We start from the raw sequence: 23705 nt of genomic DNA on the forward strand, positions 1-23705 counted from the left end.
CCAGTTCCACATCGAGCTCTCTGCTTGGCAGGGAGCCTGCTTCCCCCTCTCTCTCTGCCTGCCTCCCTGCCTACTTGTGATCTCTCTCTGTCAAATAAATAAATAAATAAATAAATAAAATCTTTTTAAAAAAGATTATAGACTTTACGGCCAATAATTTATATATTTTAAAACTTATTTGGAAATTAAATGGGCAAGAGATATCATTCAGAATCCATGAAAAGGATGTAAATTTTTCTCTGAGTTCAAGATTAAGGCCAGAATAAAATTTGGTTGCTAGTTTATGTACTTTTTCAATAGTATGTTAAATATTCAGAATAAAAATAATAACTACAGTTAATCTCTTTCTTTGCATTTAGGTAATGAATAAGCATTAATGTGCATTTTCTTATTTGATGTAGTAGTGCTCTAAACCAATAAAAAACAAGATATCTGTACTATGTTAAAATAGTCCCAGATTAGTAAATTCAGACTTGAAATCCCTGAAAGAAAAATATAGGATTTTTGTGTGTGTGATTTTAATATGGTATTTAAACAGTTTTGCTGTGTGCAATACTTTGTTATGGAGAAGAGTAAAACGAGAAATGATCTTTAAAACATCACCAAATTGGCTCTTTAAGTACCAAATGTTACAATCCTACTAGCAAGTGTGAGGTTTAAATTATTTCCTGTTATAAGGCTGCCCCTTTTTACGACCATCTTAGCCTTTTATTCCCCCCAGAATGTCCAGTTGAAAGGAGTTTTATTTTCTTTAGTAAATGAGGAATCATTTTTCTGAAAATGACCTTCCACAAAAGCTAACTCTTGATTGAAAGCCATGGTGAAGAAGGCATATCTCTCCAAGGTGGTAGCTCACAGTCTTCTCCCTGTATGACATTTTTGTTACACAGGCCCAAGTTTTTGTAAATAACTTATCTACAGTATGTGAGAAAGTTTGGACTTTGGGACTCCATCAGACATTCTTGTTAATGCTCATAATTGGAAGATGGCTTCTACCCATTGGAGGAGGGATCACTCGGGACCAACTCTCTCAACTTCTCCTTATGTTTGTGGGGACAGCTGCTGACATACTGGAATTCACAAGTGAGACCCTGGAAGAACAAAATGTGAGGTAAGGAGGTCTACAAAGTCAGGACCCCCATACTTGTCTATTTATATTCTACACAAATAAGGATTTTCAGTCTATTATATGTCTATTTCAGTTTATTATATGAATATAAATATATGTATTTATATTCTACACAAATGATTTTCAGTTTATTATATGTCCAATGATAGAATCATAGAATTTCCTAAAGGTCAGATACATATTAGGTACCAGCCAGTATGTATATATGTATATATGTATATATGTATGTATATGTATGTATATATGTATGTATGTATGTATGTATGTATATATATATATATATATATTTGAACTTCCTGCTGAAGAAAAAGGGCAAGTAATATTTCCTTTGGGTGAGAACAGAAAAGCTCTATGCTTCTGCGTGACCATGTGCAGGTGGGGCCATGGTTGTTAGAAAACCTTCAGGAGCTGGAATGATCATCCGCAGTTCCTCTCTCATGTTCTCAAGTGTCCTGAAATGCAGCCAATCGCAAAATTCTCTTCTAGAGCATAGCATAGCTACAATTCCAAGAAAGCACCTAGAAAAGACATGGAGAAATCTCTCCTCTTTACCTTGCTGGGAATTTATATTCCCTGGTGTGAATGGAGAATGGGGCAGATTGGGTTTATTTTACTAAATTTTATTTTTAGTCAGTTTTGTTCAAAGTGCCTAAAGGCCTTCTGGTGTAGATGCCTATAAATTAAAACTTATTGAGTTGGTACTTTTATTTTTGCCACAAGCAAATAAACTCAGAATCCATGATCACATCTGTTTATGGAACCACTTTCTTACCTTTAGGGATTTAAGTCTCACTGCCTGAATGTACTTTCAGCTTGGGTTGTTTTGCACTATGCTATAAAAATAAATTGCAATGAAGCTGGCTTTTAATGCTACAGTTTACTTTATGCTGTGTTTCTCAAATAATGAAACATAAAGCTGAGCAAAATACACTAACTTACTGAGTAAACTTAATATCCCAATTATAGCACAAAGTATATCTGTAACCAGGGGTTACCTTTACATGATCATTTCCTGTTTCAGTTATACTAATTTCTTACACTTTATTAAGAAGACATAGAATTTTAAAAAGAATACAGATTAAGTTGATTTGCTGTCCTCAAAATATTGATGTCAATTTTGTATCTTTAATATCTTATATTTGGTCAGTGCTGTACATTGTATAACAAATTCTCAGATACTTTAAAACAGTTGTAATACAATGGAGTTACAAGAAAAATATGAAGAAATCATAACCAAGAACGTAAAAACAATAAATAACTACAGGCACAGTGACAAGGACATAAAACAAGAAATATGACTAGCTATACCTATATAGAAATAAACACATACATGCTTAATATCTAGGGAGATGAGAAGGATATGGGATAGGAAATGGAGTATTCAGGAGGGATATGTTTTGTGGAGCTGGTAATATAAATGTGAGAAATGTCAAACTTGGCTACTTAATTGATCTGTTTATTAGGCCCATCCACAAATAACACCAGTATGCATTTTATAGATCAGTATTTGCCAATAGATGTTAAATATTCAATAAGGTAATCGATAAAATCTTAATTTCCCAGAAAAAAAATCTTCAAAAATAATGAGGCATTTATTAATTCATCAACTGCAGATTGATTATCTAGTAGGTACCAGGCAATGTGCTAGGTGGAGACTGGGAGCAAATGGTAAGTGGTGAGAGAAATTCTGGACACACTGTCCTCTCCCAACATAGGTGATTTCAATTCAGCAATTTCTTCTGCCACATACAAATTAATCATATGTTTCAAAAATCTTTTTTTCTTATTTCAAACTTGCATTATATTCTGAGAAGGGATCAAATAAAGTACGCCATGGTTATTGTTTTAAAATTTCTTCTCAGGCTTTGTGGTCTCAGACTAAAGTCATTTTATTTTTAATATAACTGCATTGTGTCAGTGTATATGTAGTCTCTTCTCCCACATGTCTCCATCACTCCAAAGTTGAGGCCCAGAAAGAACCTAGAATTTTCTCTCCCTCTTAAAACTCACTTTCTGACTCGTGATTTTGGCACTGGTCTCATCTATACTGTAAGAATTGACACAACAAGTATCTGTCTCTTCAAAGGACAGACAAACTCACACCGAGGCAGAGCTTTCCCCTTTAGATTCAAAAAGACCATCATGAAAAATAAATTTAAGGTACCATAAAAGATGTTCACTTGTTTGGCTTCTTAATTATAACCTGCTTAACATTTACCTATTTTATAACATTTTATTTTCTATTTTATTTAATTCCATAATTTGGGCTGAAAGATTTAGGAGAAAACCTTCAATAATGCGTACACTGAAATGATGTCTACTTCTCTTTCCTGTATCCTTGCTAAATACCTCAAATCCAGTTTTTTTTTTTTAACATGTCAATTTCTTTCCATATGCCCACTTTAAGTTCATTTGACTAATTCTTATGAATTTACATGGACTTGTGAGATGCTACAAATTTTTCTTAAGAGCTTGATTTTACCCACCATAAAATTCAACTATTCTGTGGTCCAATGATATTTAGTAAATTTATTGATGTGCAACCATCGTGAGAATCTAGATTCCTTGTAGCTGGTTGGAGTCAATTCTCATTCCTCCCATGACCAACCCTAAGCAACTCCTGATATGCTTTCTTTCTGTACCGAGTCTCCTTTTCCAGAAATTTTGCACAAATGGGATCATAAAATATGTAGCATTTTGTGTGTGGCTTTTTCACTTAGCATGCTTTTAGGATTCATTCACACTATAGCATGTATTAGTAGTGAGCTCCTTTTTAATTGCTGAATAGATGCATATACCACATGCATACACCACATTTTATTTGTTCATTCAAATTGATTCATTCATTCATTGATATACATGCGTACTACTACCTTCTTGCTATTAAGAATGATATTGCTTATAAACATACACTAAAATCCTTTGAATAGATGAGTTTTCATTTTTCTTGGGTCTATACCTAGGATTAGAATGAATGAGTTTATTTTAAGTACATGTTTAACTTTTTAAGAAACTCCCAAATTCTTTTCCAAAGTGGCTGTACCTTTTTATATTCCATTTCTTCACATCCTTACCATTTTTTTCAATATTTTGATTCTGACCATTCTATTGGGTTTTTGTGGTATCATACTGTAGTTTTCATTTTTGTTTCTCTAATTACTAAATGAACATCTTTTCATGTGCTAATTAGCTAATCCTATATCTTCCTTCAGTGAAGTGCCTGTTCAAATTTTTGCCCATTTTGGGGGGTTGGATTGATTTTTTTGTTGTTGAATTGTGAGAGATTCTAAGAGATCTTTATATTCTTTATATTCTGGACAAAAGTCCTTCATTAGATACATAAATGTACATTTTTTCCCCAGTGTACAGCTTGCTTTTCATTTTTGTCATTTAAAAAGTCCTTTTAAATTTCTTTATTTAAATTCAATTTAATGAACATATACTATATTATTAGTTTCAGAGAATTTAGTGATTTATCAGTTGCATACAACAACCAGTGTTCACAACTCCATGCCCTCAACCCACATACCCTCCAGCAATCCTCAGTTTGTTTCCTGTAGTTAAGAGTCTCTTAAGGTTTGCATCTGTCTGAGTTAAAAAAAGAAGAGTATTTTTGAAAATTTTTTGATAAAGTCCTATGTATCTTTTTTTTTTTTTAATTTTAAGTAGTGTTTTGGGAGTCATACCTAAGAGATATTTTCCTCACCCCAAATCAGAAATATTTCCCTCTATAATATTCTGACTTGACTTTTGTGTGTGTGTAGTAAGGATCTAAATTCGTGTTTTGTCTTATTTTGTCTCATTTTTTACACTGTCCCAGAAGATTTTTTTGTCCTACCTGAGACCAATTGTCTCTACAATATTTGCTGAAAAGACTACCCTTTCCCTATTAAATTTCCTTGATATATTTGTCAAAAATCAATTGGCAACACGTGTTAGAGTTTTTATAGACTTTCTATTGTATTTCATTGTTCTATATATTTATCCTTATGCCAGCACTACACTATTGTGATTACTGGAATTTTATGTAAGTTTGAAAGTAGATGCTGTAAATCTTCTAACATTGTTCTTTTAATTTTGGGGAGTGAGGGGGATATCCTAGGTCCTCTGTATTTCTGTTTAAGTTATTATCAGCTTGTCAAAGCTTGCTGGAGTCTTGATAAGATTGTATTAAATTTAAGCAGAAAACTATGAAGAAATGACATCTTAATATTAAGTCTTTTAATGTGTGAACATGAATGATCTCATCATTTATTCAAATATCCATTAATTTCTCTCAGTAATGTTTTATCATTTTCAAAATATAGGTCTTGTCCTACTTTTCCTAAACTTATTCTTAAGTATTTTATTCTTTTTCTATAGAATTATTTTCTTAATTTTGTAATATCATTTTCGTGTTCTTATTGGTACTACATAGAAATATAATTGATTTTTATATGATGATCTTGTACCCAGCAATAATGTCAGCTTCTTTATTAGTTTTGTATATTCTTAGTATTTTTTACTTACAGGATAATGCCATTTGTAAGTAAAAGTAGCTTTCATTCTTTCTAGTCTGTATGATTTTAATTGATTTTTCTTACTCTATTACACTAGCTAGGATTTCTAGTAAAATATTAAATAGAAGTGTAAGAGTGGGCATTTCAATCTCAAAGGATAAACATTCTGTCTTTCACTATTAAGGATGATGTGATAGGTATAGGTTTTGCACAGATACCCTTTGTAGATGCCCTTGATCAGTTGGAGGGAACTTCTATTTATTTCTAGGTTACTGAGGGTCTCTTCCTTCCTTCCTTCTTTTTTCCTTCTTTTCATCCTTCCTTCCTTCCTTCCTTTCTCTCTCTTTTGGACATTGAATTTTGTTAAATTCTTTTTCTATTTTTATCAAGATTATTATGTCATGGGTGTATTCATTCTATAAATATGGTATATTATAACTTTCAGATGCTAAACCAACTTTGACTTCCTGGGATAAATCAAATTTGATTATGGTGCATAATGGTTTCAGTGTATCACTTATATGGGTAAAATTACACTTTATTAATAATTTTTATGTTTATGCTCATGAGCATATTGATCTATAGTAATATTTTCTAATGGCATGTTTTTCTGGTTTTAGTATTAGGATAATATTAGACTCAGTGAATGCCTCAGGAAGCATCCCTTCTTTCTTTATTTTCCAAAAGCTTTGTAAAGGATTAGTACTGTTTTTTCTTTGAATATTTTGTAGAATTTACCTATGAAGCCATCTGGGCCCAGATTTTACTTTTGGGAAGATATTTTATTACAAATTTGGCATAATTATTTCATTATAAGCCTACTCAGTTATTCTATTTCTTCCTGAGTAAATTTTGATTACATTTTTCTTTTTTTATTCCTAAGAATTTTTCCATTTCAAATAAATTATCTAGTTTTACATATAAAATTTTTAATATTAAGGGTTTTTTATATTATTCCCTTAAACTTGTGTCCGTTTCTATAGGGTCACTTATTATGCCCTATTTTATATTCTCAGTTGGTCATTTGTGTCTTCTCTGCTTTTTGTTTCTTGTTTCTTTTCTTTTTTTTTAGATTTATCAATTTTGTTGATGTTCTAAAATAACCAACTTTTGACTTAATTGATTTTTCTCTATTGTTATTCTGTTCTCTATTTCATTGATTTGTGCTCTGATGTTCAATTTTTCCTTTCTTCTGCTTGCTTTGGATGTAATTTGCTCTTTTTCCCCCAAGTGTCTTGAGATGGAAGCTTAGATTATTGATTTGAGATCTTTCTGCTTTTCTTTTTTTTTTAAAGATTTATTTATTTATTTATTTGACAGAGAGAGATCACAAGTAGGCAGAGAGGCAGGCAGAGAGAGAGAGAGAAGGAAGCAGGCTCCCTGCTGAGCAGAGAGCCCCGATGCGGGACTCGATCCCAGGACCCTGAGATCATGACCTGAGCCGAAGGCAGTGGCTTAACCCACTGAGCCACCCAGGTGCCCTCTTTCTGCTTTTCTAACATGACATTCAAAGCTACAGATTTTCCTCTAACTGTTGCTTTATCTGTGTCCCATAAGCTTTGATATGTTATCTTTTTGTTTAATATGGTTCAAAATATTTTCCATTGTGATTTATCTTTTGGCACATGGGTTATTTAGAAGTAAGCTATTTAATTTCCATATGGAGATTTCCCAAATTCCTTCCTGTTGTTTTCTATTTTAGCTCTGCTGTAGTCTTTAAATTATTTTAATCTTTTAAAACCTATTGAGACTTATCTTATGACCTAGTGTATGGCTTATCCTGGAGAATGTTCTACATATACTTGAAAAAAATGTGTATTTATCTGTTGTTTGGTTAAGTGTTCTGTAAATGTCAGTTGTGTCATGTTGGTTATTAAGCTATTTAATTCTTCTGTATCCTTACTGATTTTTTGTGCAGTTATTCTATCAACTTTTGAGAGTGGGACATTGAAATCTTCAACTCTAGTTGTTGAATTATCTATTTCCTTTTTCAATACTGTCAGTTTTTGCTTCAAGTATTTCGAGGCTCTGTTTTTAGGTGTGCATACGTTAATTTTTTAAAACATCCTCCTGAGGAAGTAACTATTTTTCCATTATGAAATGTCACTCTTTCTCTAGTAATATGTCTGAAAGTCTATTTTGTCTCATATGAATTTAGGTACTCTATTCTCTTATGATACTGTTGGCATGGGATATTTGACACTGATGTATGTCAGTGTATTTCTCCTTGTCTCCTTAACCTTACTATAAGTTTGTTGATTATTGATCTTGAATCTGTAAATTGTGTTTTTCCTCAAAATTTAGGAATTTTCAGTCATCACCTATTCAAACATATTTTCTGATCTATTCTCTCACCTTCCTTATGAGTCTCCTATTACAGATAATATGCTTAAATGTGTTCCATAGGTTTCTGACACTCTGTTTTGTCTCCCATCCGTTTTACTCTCTTTTCTTCAATTTGGATAATTTTCATTGATTTACCTTCCAGATCACTGATTCTTTCTTCTACCATCTTAAATCTATGTCCAGACTCAAATTGTAGAGTAGACTTATGAATTTTTCATTTTGGGTCTTGTATTTTCAACTACAGAATTTCTATTTATTTTTACAGTTTATATATCTTTATTTAGATTATCTGTTTGTTGAGTCATTGTCATCATATTCTTCTTTAGTTTGTGGAACATAGTTTTATTTTATCATTTGAACACACTTATAATAGTTGCTTTGATGCCTTCATCTATTAAGCCCAACATCTGAACCCCATTAGTCAGTTTCTATTGATTTTTTTTTCCCTGTGTATAGGTCAGCCACTATTTTTTTTTTTTGATGTTTTATATTTTTGGTGGAAACTGGACATTTTAGATTATATTTTGTAGCAATGTATTAGCCTCAAACTTCCCCTGTACTTTAGGTTTCTGAGTGTTGTTGTTTTTGTTGTCTCAGTAAATTTTCTGAACTTAATCTAAGGAATCTCTCATCTCTTAGATTGTAGCCACTGATGTCTCTGCCTTTTTTTCTCCCCCTAATCCTTCTTTTGCTTATTTGTTTTTAGCATGGCCTATTAGGATTGTAGCTATGACTACAGAGCTTGTGATTAGCCAATGATTTGGACAGGATTTGTGATCAAACACTTCAAGCCCTTATCACCTATACTCTCTGCCAATGGATCTGTGTATGAGTTGGATAGCACATTTAAATTCAGAAAGTTTTCATATATACTCAGTTTTCAATTTCCACTGGGTTTGCATTGATCTTCCTGACACATGTCTGGCATATGTGGAGACATTATATAGCCCATCTAAGGCTCTTATTTTCAAATCTCTCCATTAAAATTCAAGTTAGTCTACCATTCACCCCAAATGGGATTGCAACCATAAAGTAGCAAGGCTGTGGTCTCTCCCATTCATTTCCAACAAAGTTTATTACTCTTGCTGACCACACCTCTAAGCATAAGATTTCACAATCCACTCCAAGCCAAATCCGCACACTATGGCCATGAGAGGCCTCTGGTTTTCACTGTCAAACCCTCCCTCGTAAAACTACTATTCTACCAAGAAAGCCTTAACATTCCTCTCAGTTTGACTAAGCTTTCAAAGATCTGTTGCAACTAAAGAATCATTGGAACAAAACATCAAAAACTAATCATGTACTATATGTTGGCTAACTGAACATAAAAAAAAAAAAAGAAACGTTTTATGAAAAAATAAAAATAAAAAATGAAGTATTTTTAAAAGTTTTTAAATTAAATGAGAATGATGGTATACAATTTTAAAAATCAAAAAAAAGATCTATTGCTGAGTATAGACCTTTGACTTCCCTTTTCTTATAGCATTTACTTTAGAAAACTTGCTATTATAAGTTATTTCTCTGTCCCTTCAAGATTAAGTCTTCTTCCAACCTTTTTCTTATTTTACTACCCAGAAATCTTTCTTTTTTTTTTTAAATTTTTTATTTATTTATTTGACAGAGAGAGATCACAAGTAGGCAGAGAGGCAGGCAGAGAGAGAGAGAGAGAGAGGGAAACAGGTTCCCTGCTGAGCAGAGAGCCCGATGCGGGACTCAATCCCAGGACCCTGAGATCATGACCTGAGCCGAAGGCATCGGCTTAACCCACTGAACCACCCAGGTGCCCCCCCAGAAATCTTTCTAATGGATGAAAGAGTAATCCTTCAAAATGTGATCATCAAGAAAGATAGCACTCCTATCTCTCTGTCTCTTTGTGATATTAGAACCATAACTTACCTCAATGCCATTTAGCAAACACACACACACAAAAAATGGTCAAATCCTGTTGACCAATCTCCCCCTCTAATGTCCTTTAGTAGCTTTGCACTAGCTCACTCCAGTGCTTAAAGCCTCTCTTGCCTTTTGTTTTAGTAGGGATGAACTCAATATTTCTCTCCTTTGCAATAATCTACAATAAAGTCTTCCTTGCCTGTTTAAAGAATTAAACATCAGACAGAATCTGATGCAATTTTTCTTTAACATAGCCATGCTGGAGAGGTGTGAAAATATCCCATGGAAAAGAATGCCTCAAACTCCCACTCTTCTTAACTGAAGTTCTACCAGTTTCTCATAAATAAATGTCATTCAATTTGTTTTTTGCCTTTGGTTGATTTTTTAGAGATCTAAAGTGGTTATTTTTGACAATTTGTCAAGTATGTTTGTTGCAGAGAGGTTTTTGAACTTTTCATTCTGCTACAGCCATCTATCTTCCAACACTTTTAACAATTCTGAATGTCAATACCATTGCCAGGAAGAGCTAACTGGTTATTTACACTTCTAGAGATAATTTTTAATGTGCAGTCTTTTTTTGAGCACAGATCATTTTTTAAAGAGGAAAAAGTCCATTCTCATAACATTACTGTTATCTCACTGTGTTTGACCCCACAAAGGAGAATTTTTCTATGTTTACACTGTATTTTCTTTTCATTTAACTCTTTTTGCTTTTCTTCTAAGGTCAGTTAATACTTCATTTTCTCATTTACTTTTTCCCTTTATTTTTTTCCCTTTTCTGAAGAGGTTGATGATTTCCTAAAAACTAGGTGAATTAGAAGAGTCTGAGTGGTACAATCAATTAAAATTCCAACTCTTGGTTTCAACTCAGGTTGTTATTGCAGGGCTGTGAGATTGAGTCCTATGTTGGGGCTCTGCACTCATTTCTCTCTCCCTCTGCCCCTCTCCCCATACTCACACACACTCTCTCTAAAATAAATAAACATTTTTTTAAAGTAAAAATGAGGTGAATTCTATCCACTGGTTATCTCTTTTTTATAGGAACATTTACAAGTCCAAAAAGAAACAGTTAAGCAAATTAGCAATGTATGACTTTATTTTTACTTTACACCCATAAAATCTGGTGCACTGATCTACCAAATTCCAGTCTTTTATCCTCCTAATTTTCCAAGTAGAGAAGTGATACTCACATATATAATTATATTTGTCAAGATCTTTTGTCTCTTTATAAGTAGAGACCATTGCTTACATGCTTCTCAGTTGACATTTATGAAGACATTACACATGAGAAAATGGGGTCAGACAATTAGAGGAGACAATTACACAATAGAAATAATGTTGAATAAATTTACTCCAAAATTCCTTCACATTTTGCGTGATCGTCATTTAAGCTCAGTGATTTATTTACTTTCCTTTTAACCTTCCTGAGTAACGTATACTATCTGACTTAGTACAAATTTGTCTGCTTTAAAATTTTTCTGGCCGTTTTTTCCAAAGTTATTTTTGATAAATTTAGTAATATGTTTCTCAACACTCAGAGTTTCCTATATTTTGTGTGTGCTCAGATATTGCATATGCAAAAGATATATGTTTATATTGTAGGGTTAGAATTTGGCTTACTAAGGGCTAGTGTTCATTATTTATCCTTATTTTGTAAAATGATAGAATTAAAACAAAAGATTTAAGAGATATATTCACATAATAAAAATACTACTGCTAACATTGCTGCTGCTTCTGCTGCTGCCGCTTGCTACTACTGCTAGGTATACCTTTCTGTGCTCCAAGTACTCTTCTAGGGTTTTAGTTATGATAAGTTATTTAGTCTTTACAATAAACTATGAGGTAGATACTGTCATCACCATTTCATAAGTTGAACTGTGGCAGGCAAGAGAAGTTGAGAAGGTCTCAAGGTTATATGGTAATAAAAAATAAAACCTAACCTTCATAACTAGTCTGTTAAGAGCTTTATATGTTTAATACATTTTTATAATATATTTAATGTAATTGTCATAGAAAATCTAGTAGCTATTAAATTATTATCATTATCCTCACATGGAATATGGATAAACTAAAGCATATAGATGTGAAATTACTTGTTCATGTTCATGTATCAGTAAATATGGATCTGGGACTGAAGGCCCACATCCTACCTCTCTGGTGAGGGTTGGAGCTGGTATTTGAACTCCAGCAACCTACCACCAGACCTTGTTCTTTACCATTGCTTCCTGCTGCCTTGCAGACAAATTGCATGTGAGTTTTTGGTAGAATTATTGAAGTTTGGGATTAGAAGAAACTTCAAAAGTAGCCATCTATTGAACAATCTATTTTACATCTGTTGCAAAATCCTCTCCAGAATTTTCTCAACAAATTTTTGTCCAGACTTTCTTTGAAAATTTTCACTAAACCTCAGGGCAACTCATTCCATTTTGAGTTGGTATTATTAGAGAGTACTTTTCTCTATTGTGATAAAATTTGCATTCTTATAGGCACCACTAAAGTTCTTTGAATCTGAATTGGTCTTCTGAAGTCAGAAGAAATAAGTTTAATTTCTTTTCCATATGATAGCCTTTTTTTTTTAAGATTTTATTCATTTATTTGACAGGGGAGAGAGATTACAAGCAGGCAGAGAGGCAGGCAGAGAGAGAGAGGGAAGCAAGTTCCCCGCTGAGCAGAGAGCCCGCCCCGACTGGATCCCAGGACCCTGAGATTATGACCTGAGCGGAAGGCAGAGGCTTTAACCCACTGAGCCCCCCAGGCGCCCCCATATGATAGCCTTTTAAATATATAAAATTTCTTGAGCTATCCCACATATGACATGACTCTGAGATCTCTCACCATCCTAGCCTCTCTCCCTTAGCCCAAAAACTTTATAAATTTACTTAAAACATTAGGCACAATATGTAATATTTCTGATATATTCTGAACATTATAGATACAGCAGGGCTAAAATTTAGTTTCCTTTATGGAAATAGTATGGTACCATGGTTAAAAGTGTGGATGCTGAAACAAGCGATCCAATTCTGACTTCTGCTTCCAACACTTAAAATAACCACATTACTTTGGACAACTAGAGTTTCTACAACTCTATGCCTCCCTCACTGGTCAAATAGGGACAAGTATAATTATCTTGTGAAATTGGTATGAGGATTAAGTGTGATCATAGTTAAATCATTAGAAACTTCCTGAAACAGTATGACTTCAGAAACTGTAGGTAAAATTATTGAATAATTCAACTACTTATTGAAGGTCTATTATGTATAGACATTGACATTATAAAGATGGAATAAAGTTATAGACTGCATTCCCTAGGTGACTCCACTTAAAATTCTAGACTTTATACTTCTTATGATATGACCTATGATTACATTTAATTTTGGAAAGTCATAAATCCGTGTCATACTGTGAACTTATAATTAGATCATAGTAAGGGAAAATCCTTGAGCCTTTTTTATGGCAGCTGCTGTGAAATGCTACCTCTTCTATCCTGTTCTAGGTCATCCGGTTATATCTTGTCAGGATCTTTTGAGATCCTGATTGTGTCTTCTGGGGTAATTGTTTTCTATCCAGCCTTAATGTCATATGTGCATATGAGAAGCCTTCCATCAATGTGGCAACCAAGTCATTGGTGAAATGTGAAGTGGAATCGAATCAAAGGCAGAGCCTGCAGCAACCCTTAGAGAGTTCTCTTTGGGGAGTCATTTACACAGTTAGGAATCCACCTAACTGTGCTTATACCCAGAACATTTCTTAATCTTGTTAATAAGAACACTGTGGGAGGCCTTTTCACAAGTCTTATTTAAATCCAAATGTCTTATATTAATTTATATATCATTACTTGCTTGGTAATCCTAACTCTATTGGAGAGAGAGAGACAGAGAGAGAAAATCTTAGTGCTGAGTGTAATTGTTCCAAGTAACCCGTGCTAATGCCTAGTAATTATTGTCTTCTATAAGGGCTTTCAGAAATCTTCTAAATAACCACTTATATAACCTAACTAGGGATTAATTGTAAATGTGCATTTTGTACTTTAAGATACACTTCTGCTTCATTTTGAAAATTAAGACTTTATTTATTTATTTTTTTTGTCATCACCCTTGTCTCTGCCACTAACTACCAAGATAACGAGGCTTAGAAATGTCATTTACAATTTCTCTCATAGTTTTTGAGATCCAATTTTTCCAGGCCTCAATACTTGAAGCATTTAAAGATATCTCTTGCAACCACCTCATTTATATTTGGTTTCAACTTGATGCCTTTCTATCCCCCTCCAATCTGAAAATCTCTCTTGACAGAGAAGTTGGCAATAAAATCTGCTATTATACCACTAACCTCAAATTGCTACCTTCCTTTGTATTTTTGCTAAAAAAAATTAATTTTGATATTTCTTTAATATCCTTTGTATTTTTATAACACATATTCTTTCTGACTTCAGTCTTCAAGACCATTCTCATAGGTCAATGACGTTTGTGTATTTGTATATTTGCCAAGTACGGCCCTTCTTTCGTACATTCAATAATTTCTTCCATAAATATTTGTTGAGGTTCTCTTATTTGCTGTTCCAGGCACTGGGGATACAATAGTGAATGAAACTGTCACATTCCCTGACTTACATCCTAGAAATTGGTGTAAATTTTTTATTATTGGATTTATCTTCCCACTTTCTTTTCCCGGCTGAAGGTAGTTTTCTTTTATGTGTTGAACTTTTAATTTGGGGGCATCATGTAGTCCTTTTGAGATGTATCTTTAGGTTAGCGTATCATGATCTTAGAAAAAAAAATTTAAATTTTCTTCTTGAAAATTCTTGAAGTCAGCCCTCTGAATTTCTGAGTCAAAGTCTAACATTCACCCTAGCATCTATCTCCAATAATGTTTCCATGATTTTGTAAAACTAAAGATGAAAATATGGGACAAAGAGGCTTTGCCATAATTTACACAGATGTTGGCACAGGTGGAAGTTGGATTTTAAGTCTCAGAGTTTTTTTTTACTTTTTCATTAATCCATTATTATCATGAATGGATTTTTTTCATGGGTTTCTTATATCACCAAGATATTTTGACAACACTTGAGAGGTTTATTAAGGTATGCTCAAATATGATAAAAAAGAGAAAATATTTCTTTAAAAATGATCATATTTTTTATTACTAATTTAAAATTTTGTCTGTGTTCTAGGAATAGTCCTGCCCTGGTCTATGCCATCCTTGTCATATGGACCTGGAGCATGCTACAGTTTCCACTCGACCTGGCAGGTAAATGTCTCAATATTTGCTCAAAGAAACAGAAAATTATAACTCCTGATTACAAGCTATAATCTTTGTAGGCATTTGAGAAGATTATCATTTTTAATCATTTTGATATTCCAGTGTTAGTTCTGGTTCAGTTTAGAAGAAAAGTTGACTGAAACTTAAGAAAACTGCTAGTGGATCCATTCTGGGACCTGGTGATCCTGAGAGAGTTGCGTGTACTGAAGCACAGGTTTACACTCACTTCAAAGAGTGGTTCCATCACCTATGCATTGTAAAATCTCCCACAAATTACGTAAGACCTTTGTGCCTCAATTTTCACCAATGAAATGGGACTGTTAATCATAGAAACTAGAGTTGAAGTTTCTTGTGATAACTAAATAAGATAGAGTTTGTGAAGTACTTAGCATAGTTGCTGGGATACAAATGTTACTTCTTGATATTTTAAGACCTCATTTTCATTCTTTTGTCAGACCCATATCTTAGAATATCACAGGGAGTAAGAGCAGTTTGGGGGCCACAAGGAAAATTAAAATTTTCCTCAGTAGTGGCCCTTCGAATTCCATTGGTCATATTAATAAATACATCAACTCCTAAGACTTCGTAAGAAGAAACTGTTTACCAAGCATATCATACTAGTGATGATCTAGAGCTGCTTGTCCAATATAGCATCCACTAGCCACATGTGGCTGTTTAAATTTAAATTAATTAAAATGAGATAAAATTAAAAGTTCAGTTCCTCGGTCACACTAGCCACAATTTAAGTGCTCATCTATTGCATATGGCTGCTGTAGTAGGCAGTGCATTAGGCAGAACATTTTTTACCATCTCAGGAAGGTCAATTGGAGCCATTTCCTAACTTCCAGGAAAGATATCTGGAATTCTGACTTGAGAATTCTCTAGGATGCTACTTTACCCTGAAGAAATTCTGGGATTTAATAATTACATTTTCCTTAAGCCTGACTTCTTTTTTTATGGCACCCTACTCGATGGCCTCAGGATTAAAATTAATCTAAAACAGAGATATTTAATCTTCCTGCATCTTCTTTTGGCTTACTTTAAGAGGCCCAGAGTTTTCGGAGGCCATTTTAGAATTTAGCAAACACTCTCTGAAACAAAACTGTCATCAAAATAGATGGAAAGAATGGGGGTGGAGTTTTAGAAATACCCAAAATCTAATTACCGGTTAATAATTACAAACAAATGTATGCTAATAACACACACACACACACATTTTGTTGTAATGTGCCCAATCTATACCTCTTGATCAGGTGGTGTTTCCTGACAGAATATTTGGTACCATCACTTTAGATGTTGAAGAACACTCTTAGGAGGTCCCTTGGAATCATTTCCTGACCCTAACTTCTTAAGAGAAGCCACTATTGGGGCACCTGGGTGGCTCAGTCAGTTAAGCATCTGACTCTTGTTTTCAGCTCAGGTCATGATCCCAGTGTTGTGGGATCAAGCCCTGTGTAGGTTTTGCCCTCAGCAGGGATTCTGCTTGAGATTCTCTCTCCCTATCTCTCTCCTCCTCTCTCCTCACCCTCTAAAAAAGATAAATAAATTTTTTTTAAAAAGAGAGAGAGGCCACTATTGATCTTATGTTAGGTTTTCTTTTTTTATTCACACTGTTCCTCCTCACCCTCCTATATCTTGTGGTTTATAGCCTTGCTAAGAAAATTTTTATTTGGGAAAGAAATTGTATAAACTTTCAGGGGTGATAATGTTATGCAGCTGTTTGAAAAACAAAGACCAAATGTTACTTCTGACTAAATCACTATTGTATTTTCCAACAAACAGTACATTATGTTCACCCATATTAAAGCAGCTTCATGATATTTGCAGGCTCCAGTAGACGAAAGCATTCTTTGTTTGAAAATTCCAAATGGAAGGCTTCATTATTATAAAGGATTATTTTATGCCCTTGACCTTGAATTAAATTAGCATTTTAGAAATTAAAACAAAAAGGTTCATCTGTTGATTGGGCCTCCTTTTGTTCAACTGGAAAATCAGTAATTATATCCAGTGTTTCTTGTAAACCGTGAAATGAAACCATACGGCATTAGACAAAATAAAATAACAATGGCATTTATTTTGGGCTTTTGTCCACCCACCATTAGAAAAATATGTTTAACATGAATTAGGTTTGAATTTGAATTATAAACACTTGCATTTCCACAACATAATTTATACGTGTGGCTAAGTGAGTCAACCAGGAAACAGGTAAATCCCAAAGGGAGGATACAGAAGGATCCCAAACTCAGCATCAGCAAAGTCATTCATTATCCCAAGGGAAAGAGAGAAGTGAGAAATCAGAGAGGAGCCAAGGATGTTACTCTCATGGAAATAAAAAGAGCCAAGGAATTGGGGCCCCCTCCTCACAGACATCATTGTTACCTTGGTTTTCTAAGGAAAAAACTGGGGCCCAGGAAGGTTAAGTAACTTGGCCCCCATCTTACTAAGAAAAAAACGAGGCAGCCAGCCTATCTGGCTTGAGGCCTAAAATGCCCTGCTGTGCTCTCTCTTGACACTGCAGACCCTAGGGACAGAAAAGGTGGTGTCCCCAGGATGGGGACTAGAAGGTGATCTAAAATTTGTGACATGGATGGAAAGCTGAGGACTGGCTTTCTTTTGTGTGTTTTATTGAAATTAAAACAGACAATTGATTTTAAACATAAAATGACCACAGATGTTAAGTGGTTAAGGGGTGGCTAAACGTGGTATTCAATGTTAAGGATGAGCTCACTCTTTCCCCCCAGAATTAAACTATAGAATCAGTCCTAACTGTTAAGTACTACAGCCCCCATCGTTGATGACTTGTCCCCATTTCATTCTGTCTTACACATTTCAGAGGTGCACTAATTGGTCTGTCTTGTGCTCTCAGTACAGCATGTGGTCTGCCCCTTGTCCATGGCAATGAGGGGGTTCCCCAGCTTCTTCTTTTGCCAATACAGCGCCGATCTTTGGAACATTGGGATCAGCATCTTCATACAAGACGGCCCCTTCCTCATCGTGCGTCTCATATTGATGACCTACTTCAAAGTCATAAACCAGATGCTTGTGTTCTTTGCCGCCAAGAATTTCCTTGTGGTGGTGTTACAGCTCTACCGCCTGGTGGTGCTGGCGATGGATGTCCGCACTTCCTTGCTACATCAGCCCGGCAGCCTGAAAGCAAAACATCACTGCCCGTGTGAACCCACTGCAAGTGAGATCTCATCTGGAGACCCGGAGAGCGGCTCTAAGGGTGACTTGGGGGTCCCCTTGCAGACTTTACCAGTCACCCCTGAAGACTCGCAGTCCACCCCATAGCTCCTTACTGACAGAAAGCAGCCACTAGAATGTTCCTTCTTATGGACAGAATCTCCACTCTCTCCCTCTTTTTTAACTTTGGCATATAATAATTTTCAAAAGAACAACATAAAAAGTGATCTTAAACCAAAGCTGAGGAATTTTCTTTTTTCAACTGAATGGAAAGAACTTTGATTAGTGGCTATCGCTACAACTTCTGTGCGATGGTATCAGATGTTACAGTTGTTCAACGACTAAGTGATTTGTTTGTCTTGAACTGTTTGAAAAGCTATGGACAGGGTTACAGTGACATGCCCTCAAAAGATTTAGTGCAGACAAACTGTCACGGCTGTTACCTGAAAATAGAGAAGCTTTGAACTTTGGCTCCATTGTCAGACTATCTCATCTGATCTTTCCTGCAATGTCCCTGACATCAAAAAATGTACATTCAGTGAATGCAGAACAAATGAAGGGAAAAGTGCTTTTAAAATTACCTCACTGTGAGCTGGAAGCAGTGAAAATCTCTGCCCAGCTTCCATAGCATTGAGAGCCCTCTCCATCGCTGCACAGACCTTCCCAGGAAAATCATTTTTCTGGGCTGATGTGGTATTCTGTCATGGTGCATATGCTCTTACAGAAATTTTATTGCTTTTGGCTTGGGCACTGCAAAATTCACAGCAAGCCATTTCGGTTGTGAGGCAGGAAATACTGGTAATGCTAGCAAAGTCACAATTTCCACTCTGAAACATGATTTGCGGTATTCATCAGTATTTTTCTTAACTCTACTTTGCCATTTTCTGTATTGCCAAGTCGAATTATGTGGGTTGATGCAAGGAAACACTGAAACAGGGAGTAAAGGTGTTTCAGGCCCTTTAAGTGTTACCATAGTTTCTGGAGTCAGCCAGAGGTAGATGGAACCCCTCCCAACTGCGGCTATGGGAGCCTGAGTCGGCCTTTGGTCTCTGGTAAGGTGTCAGGGATAGAGGCTTGCATCAGCCGGACACGCAGCCAGCAGCCCTTGACTGGTGACCGGGTGCAGAGTACGCCACGCCACGGCATTGTGGAAATCAGGAAATTCGCTTTTCTTCCCTGCATTAAGACTTCACCTCCCCAGTGTTGAAATAGACACTCTTTCCCCTTACACACCTCTGTACTTTCCAGATGGAGGTCATTCAGAACATTTTTAAATGATTTTTGCTTTTAAAGATACAGTGTGAAAATTTACCTGACTGTATAGCAATGATTACATTCGAGGCAAGCAGTTACGAAACTGCTCTTTTAGGGTTCAAAGCAGAATTCCTCCTTGTTATTATGCTGAGGAATTCAAAGGGACATGAAAGATAAGACCGGAGTATGACCTTAAATTGGGTGTAACTGTTTGACAACCACTGGGGACAATTTTATCTATAAATCTGTGTGACAGGATATCTGTTCAAAATATCTGATTCAAACGTTTCAAAGGCAAATTCTATTTTTATACAGAGAAATTAATATTTTCCACTCCTTGGCTTTTTCAGTGCCTGATAGCATGTTTTTATTTCATCCTTTTTTTCCTTGTGTTTCTAATTTTAACAGTATGATGATTATAATATTACACATGAGACGAGTGGAATACATTTATAATTTTCATAATAATTTTATGAACGTTAAGATCAGGAAATTATATTTATATAAAGAAAAGAACTTGACAACTTTTAAGGGCATGTTATTTAAAATGCTTAGCAATTGGAAGCAAAATAATAAGTGCTACTATTTATAAAAACGCCTCGGCAGAATCTGTTTTTCTGTTGACTATTTTATGTTGAATGTTTTCTTCTACAACATGTATGTGCTGCTTATTATTGCAGATTTGCTCATGGCATACTTTTCATGTTTTAATTTTTTTCTTCCAGCAAAACAAACATTGAGCATCTAAAAATAGATAAACTATAAAGTAGTACGGCTGTTGCAAGGATATTTTTAAACATTTTCAAATCTGAGACTTGGCTTGGCTTCGTGAATGAGTTCCTAGTGTTTCAGTAAAGTATTTTGTAATTAGCACTCCTCCAAAGGCCTTGGAAATGGGAAGTCCAGAGTCTGGCTTTACTTAGCGTTCCAGGAAGGCAAAGGGCATGGAGGACCATCTCAGCAATAAATGGTGGCAGAATAGACACACGCTCCCACAGGTTTTCCAGGAAAATCTGTGAAGGGCAACATTCGTTAACCTAACCGTGGGTACTTCTACTCTCATGGACTATTTTTATAGTCATTTAGTTCATTTAAAAACAAAACCTAAGTCCAACCTAAATCTAAGACCCCTGATGAAAAGAGTTAACCTTGTATTCAGTAATTGTCGTTTTTATTCTAGATTGCTAAACGTAGTGTTTGAAAACAGTCCAGCATTTCCTATAAAGTGATTAGAACAGCAGTTGCCATGCGTATATTGACAACCCGGGACCTGCTTCCATGGTATGTGTAAGCAGATAACTATTCAGATCATCTGTACGATGTGTCGCAAGCCATACCTCTCTACGATCCCTCACAGACCCACAACACACCAATCCCCAGCCAGTGAGGAGAGTGGCTCGTTTGTGGTAGTGTCGTTATTGTTGTGGTTGTTTTTACCTAATTCCTTGATGGAAATTCAATCAAATGTCTTTCCTAAAAACATATCATTCTACTCATGAGGAAACACAGGGTACATATTTTAATGATGTTGCATGGAAACGTAAACATGGCATGGGTTTTCTTTTGACCCTGACTAGATGAGTCCCAAAGATGACTTCCCATTGAAAGATCCTTAAACTGTCTTTATCTTTCATTATTCTGTGAATTTTTATTTCAGCTGGAACTGCTAACATAGGAAATTAAATATTTGTATTGGCCAATAACATTCTAGCTAATCTTCCAAAATGAAGACTCTTACACAAATTTACTGGTCGGACCTGTAGTGCTTCCACTAACATGTTGCAGCACTTCAGGCCCTGTAAAACAGAAAGACACAACCAAGAAGCATTGGGATTCTCTACTGTAATATTAATTGTGGATTTGTGATTTAATAGAAAGCTTCCAAAGCTCTGGAAAAGTATGCATTATAGGTGCACATGGTTTAAGTTTCCTCCAAGGTATCAGATTTCAGCACTGACATCTATTCCCTTTGGCACTTAGTTTCAATTCTTAATCTATTCTCTGGTTAAGAGAGAGAAAGAATTGTAGAAGACCAAGTGTCTGTCCACCTTCACTCTGCTTTGGCGCTAGGAAAGTGAAATGCTGAAATATATTGCAGAGACTTAATGACGTACACACACAAAAAATCTTGAATTATAAGAAGAGACTGTTACATTTTTTGTTTTGTTTGGGTTTTTTGTTTTGGTTTGGTTTTGCTGATTTCTTTGTACTTTGGGCCATTCTGATCCACTCTTGCAAATATCCTATTTGGGGGTAAAACTCGGCAGCTGGAGGACATTTATAGCCCTGAGGCTTCAAATAACATTCCATATGATGGGAGGAACTTTAAACAGTGTTCAAATAATCTACGGCTGCAGCCTTATATTTTACGCATGTCCATCCTCTAAGTCCTTTCTAGAATATTTTGTGAGAGTATTTTCTCCAAATTATTTATATCAATACTATTTTACTACGAATGACCTTTGTATTTTATTATATACATTAAAGAGTTTGTATACAACATTATCTTGATGTATGTTTTTTGTCTGCATTTCTTGTCTTTGTTCTCTACTGTCATTCATTTCATTTCATTTTTAAGCTTTGATTTTAAAAAACAGATCTATTTAGAATGTGACTAAAGTGGCATTTCAAACTAGTGAGGAAAGGCTGACCAACTTTATAAATGATGTTGGGGAATTTGTGAACCATCTGGAAAAAATAAAGTTAGATTTTTATCTCACGCAATATATAGAAATAAATTCCAGATGGATTAAAGAACTAAATATAAAAGTGAAAACTATAAAATATTAGAAGAAAATACAGGATGTGTCTTTAGCATTCAGGGAATGGAAAAGATCTTCCAAAGCAAGACGTGAAACCCAGAAGCTCTGAGAGAAAAGATGGACAGATTTTTCTACATAAAGGTTTAAAATTTCTATATGGCTGAAGGTGTCATAAATATATCTATTACTCTCCTTTCTGGGGAATGGTGTCAGTGCAGTTATACAAGAGAAATGAGAGTTATAGAAGTTAGAAAGGAGTCAAATTTATCACTTAATTGTAGAAGATTGAAACTTGAACTCCAAGAAAAGCACATAAAAACATAAGAAACTATTAAAAATAATAATCTAAAATTATGCCAAAATCAATGCTTTTCTATACATAAACAAAGATTACATAAGGTATTTGAAGGAGAGAGTTCCATTGTAATATAAATTAGAACCATAAAATATATAAGAATAGACTTAGTAAATGTGCAAGATCCATGTGAAGAAAACTTCAAAATGATTTTGAAAAGCATCAATGGATAATTTAACAAACTGAAGGTTATATTTCTATTAGGGAATGGTTAGATACCTTGGTATTTTAAAAAGTATTAATTTCTCCTAAATTGATCTACAAATTTAGCACAATCTCCACAATGACAGCAACAAGATTTTTATTTTTAAAGATGAACCATGTTAATTCTAAAGATTTTATGACTAAAGCATGAAAGAATACCTGGGAAACATTAAAAGTAAAGAGAAAAATGAGAATGAGCTTTAAGGATATTTAAATATATTATAGATCTACAATAACCAAGAAAATTCAATTCTGTCAGGCAGAAAATGGAACAGAATAAGGTCAAGAAATAAACTGAAGTACATAAGGATTTTGATATATGATAAATCATGAGTGGGGAGGGATAAAGTATTGTAAGTGCCTTAAGGTCTTTAAAATATCAAATTAAATACCTATCTCAACCTATATGTCCAAAATATTTCCAGAGGGACCAAAGAATTAAACACTCAAATTAAAAAACAAAACAAAACCCTGCGATGATGAGAATGTTTTCTAAGCAAGATACAAAACCAGAAACCATAGGCAATGAATAAATTTCAACTTGTAAAATTAGAAAGTTTTAGAATCACGAATATACCATAAGTGAATTCAAAAATTGAACAATGAACTGGGTAACTACTCTTTCAACAAATGTAACAAAGCATTAGTTTTCTTAATGAGCAAAGAGCTCTTACAAATAAGAAAAAAAAAAATCCTTTGGAAAAATCAGCCAAAGATACATGATTCAATGTGAAAGGAATAGTCAAGGAAATGCAAATCAAACCACAATGAAATACCATTTTTCAAATGCAGATGAAACCACAAGATACCATTTTTCAATTATC

At 34.6% G+C, this 23705-nt stretch overlaps 1 protein-coding gene across 2 annotated transcripts in view; it reads left to right on the plus strand.

Moving 5' to 3' along the window:
- Nucleotides 1–22060, plus strand: part of TMEM26 (transmembrane protein 26) — a 48009-nt gene extending 25949 nt beyond the window's left edge. For both annotated transcript variants that reach the window (XM_059170165.1, XM_059170166.1), the window contains 3 exons: nt 891–1111; nt 15035–15111; nt 17990–22060. In XM_059170165.1, the coding sequence (XP_059026148.1) occupies nt 891–1111; nt 15035–15111; nt 17990–18414 (723 nt within the window). In that variant the 3' untranslated portion in view covers nt 18415–22060. The remainder of the gene's footprint in view (nt 1–890; nt 1112–15034; nt 15112–17989) is intronic.
- The last annotated feature ends 1645 nt before the right edge of the window (nt 22061–23705 follow it).

Source organism: Mustela lutreola, chromosome 4 (genome assembly GCF_030435805.1).
Source record: "Mustela lutreola isolate mMusLut2 chromosome 4, mMusLut2.pri, whole genome shotgun sequence".
NCBI classification, from domain to species: domain Eukaryota; kingdom Metazoa; phylum Chordata; class Mammalia; order Carnivora; family Mustelidae; genus Mustela; species Mustela lutreola.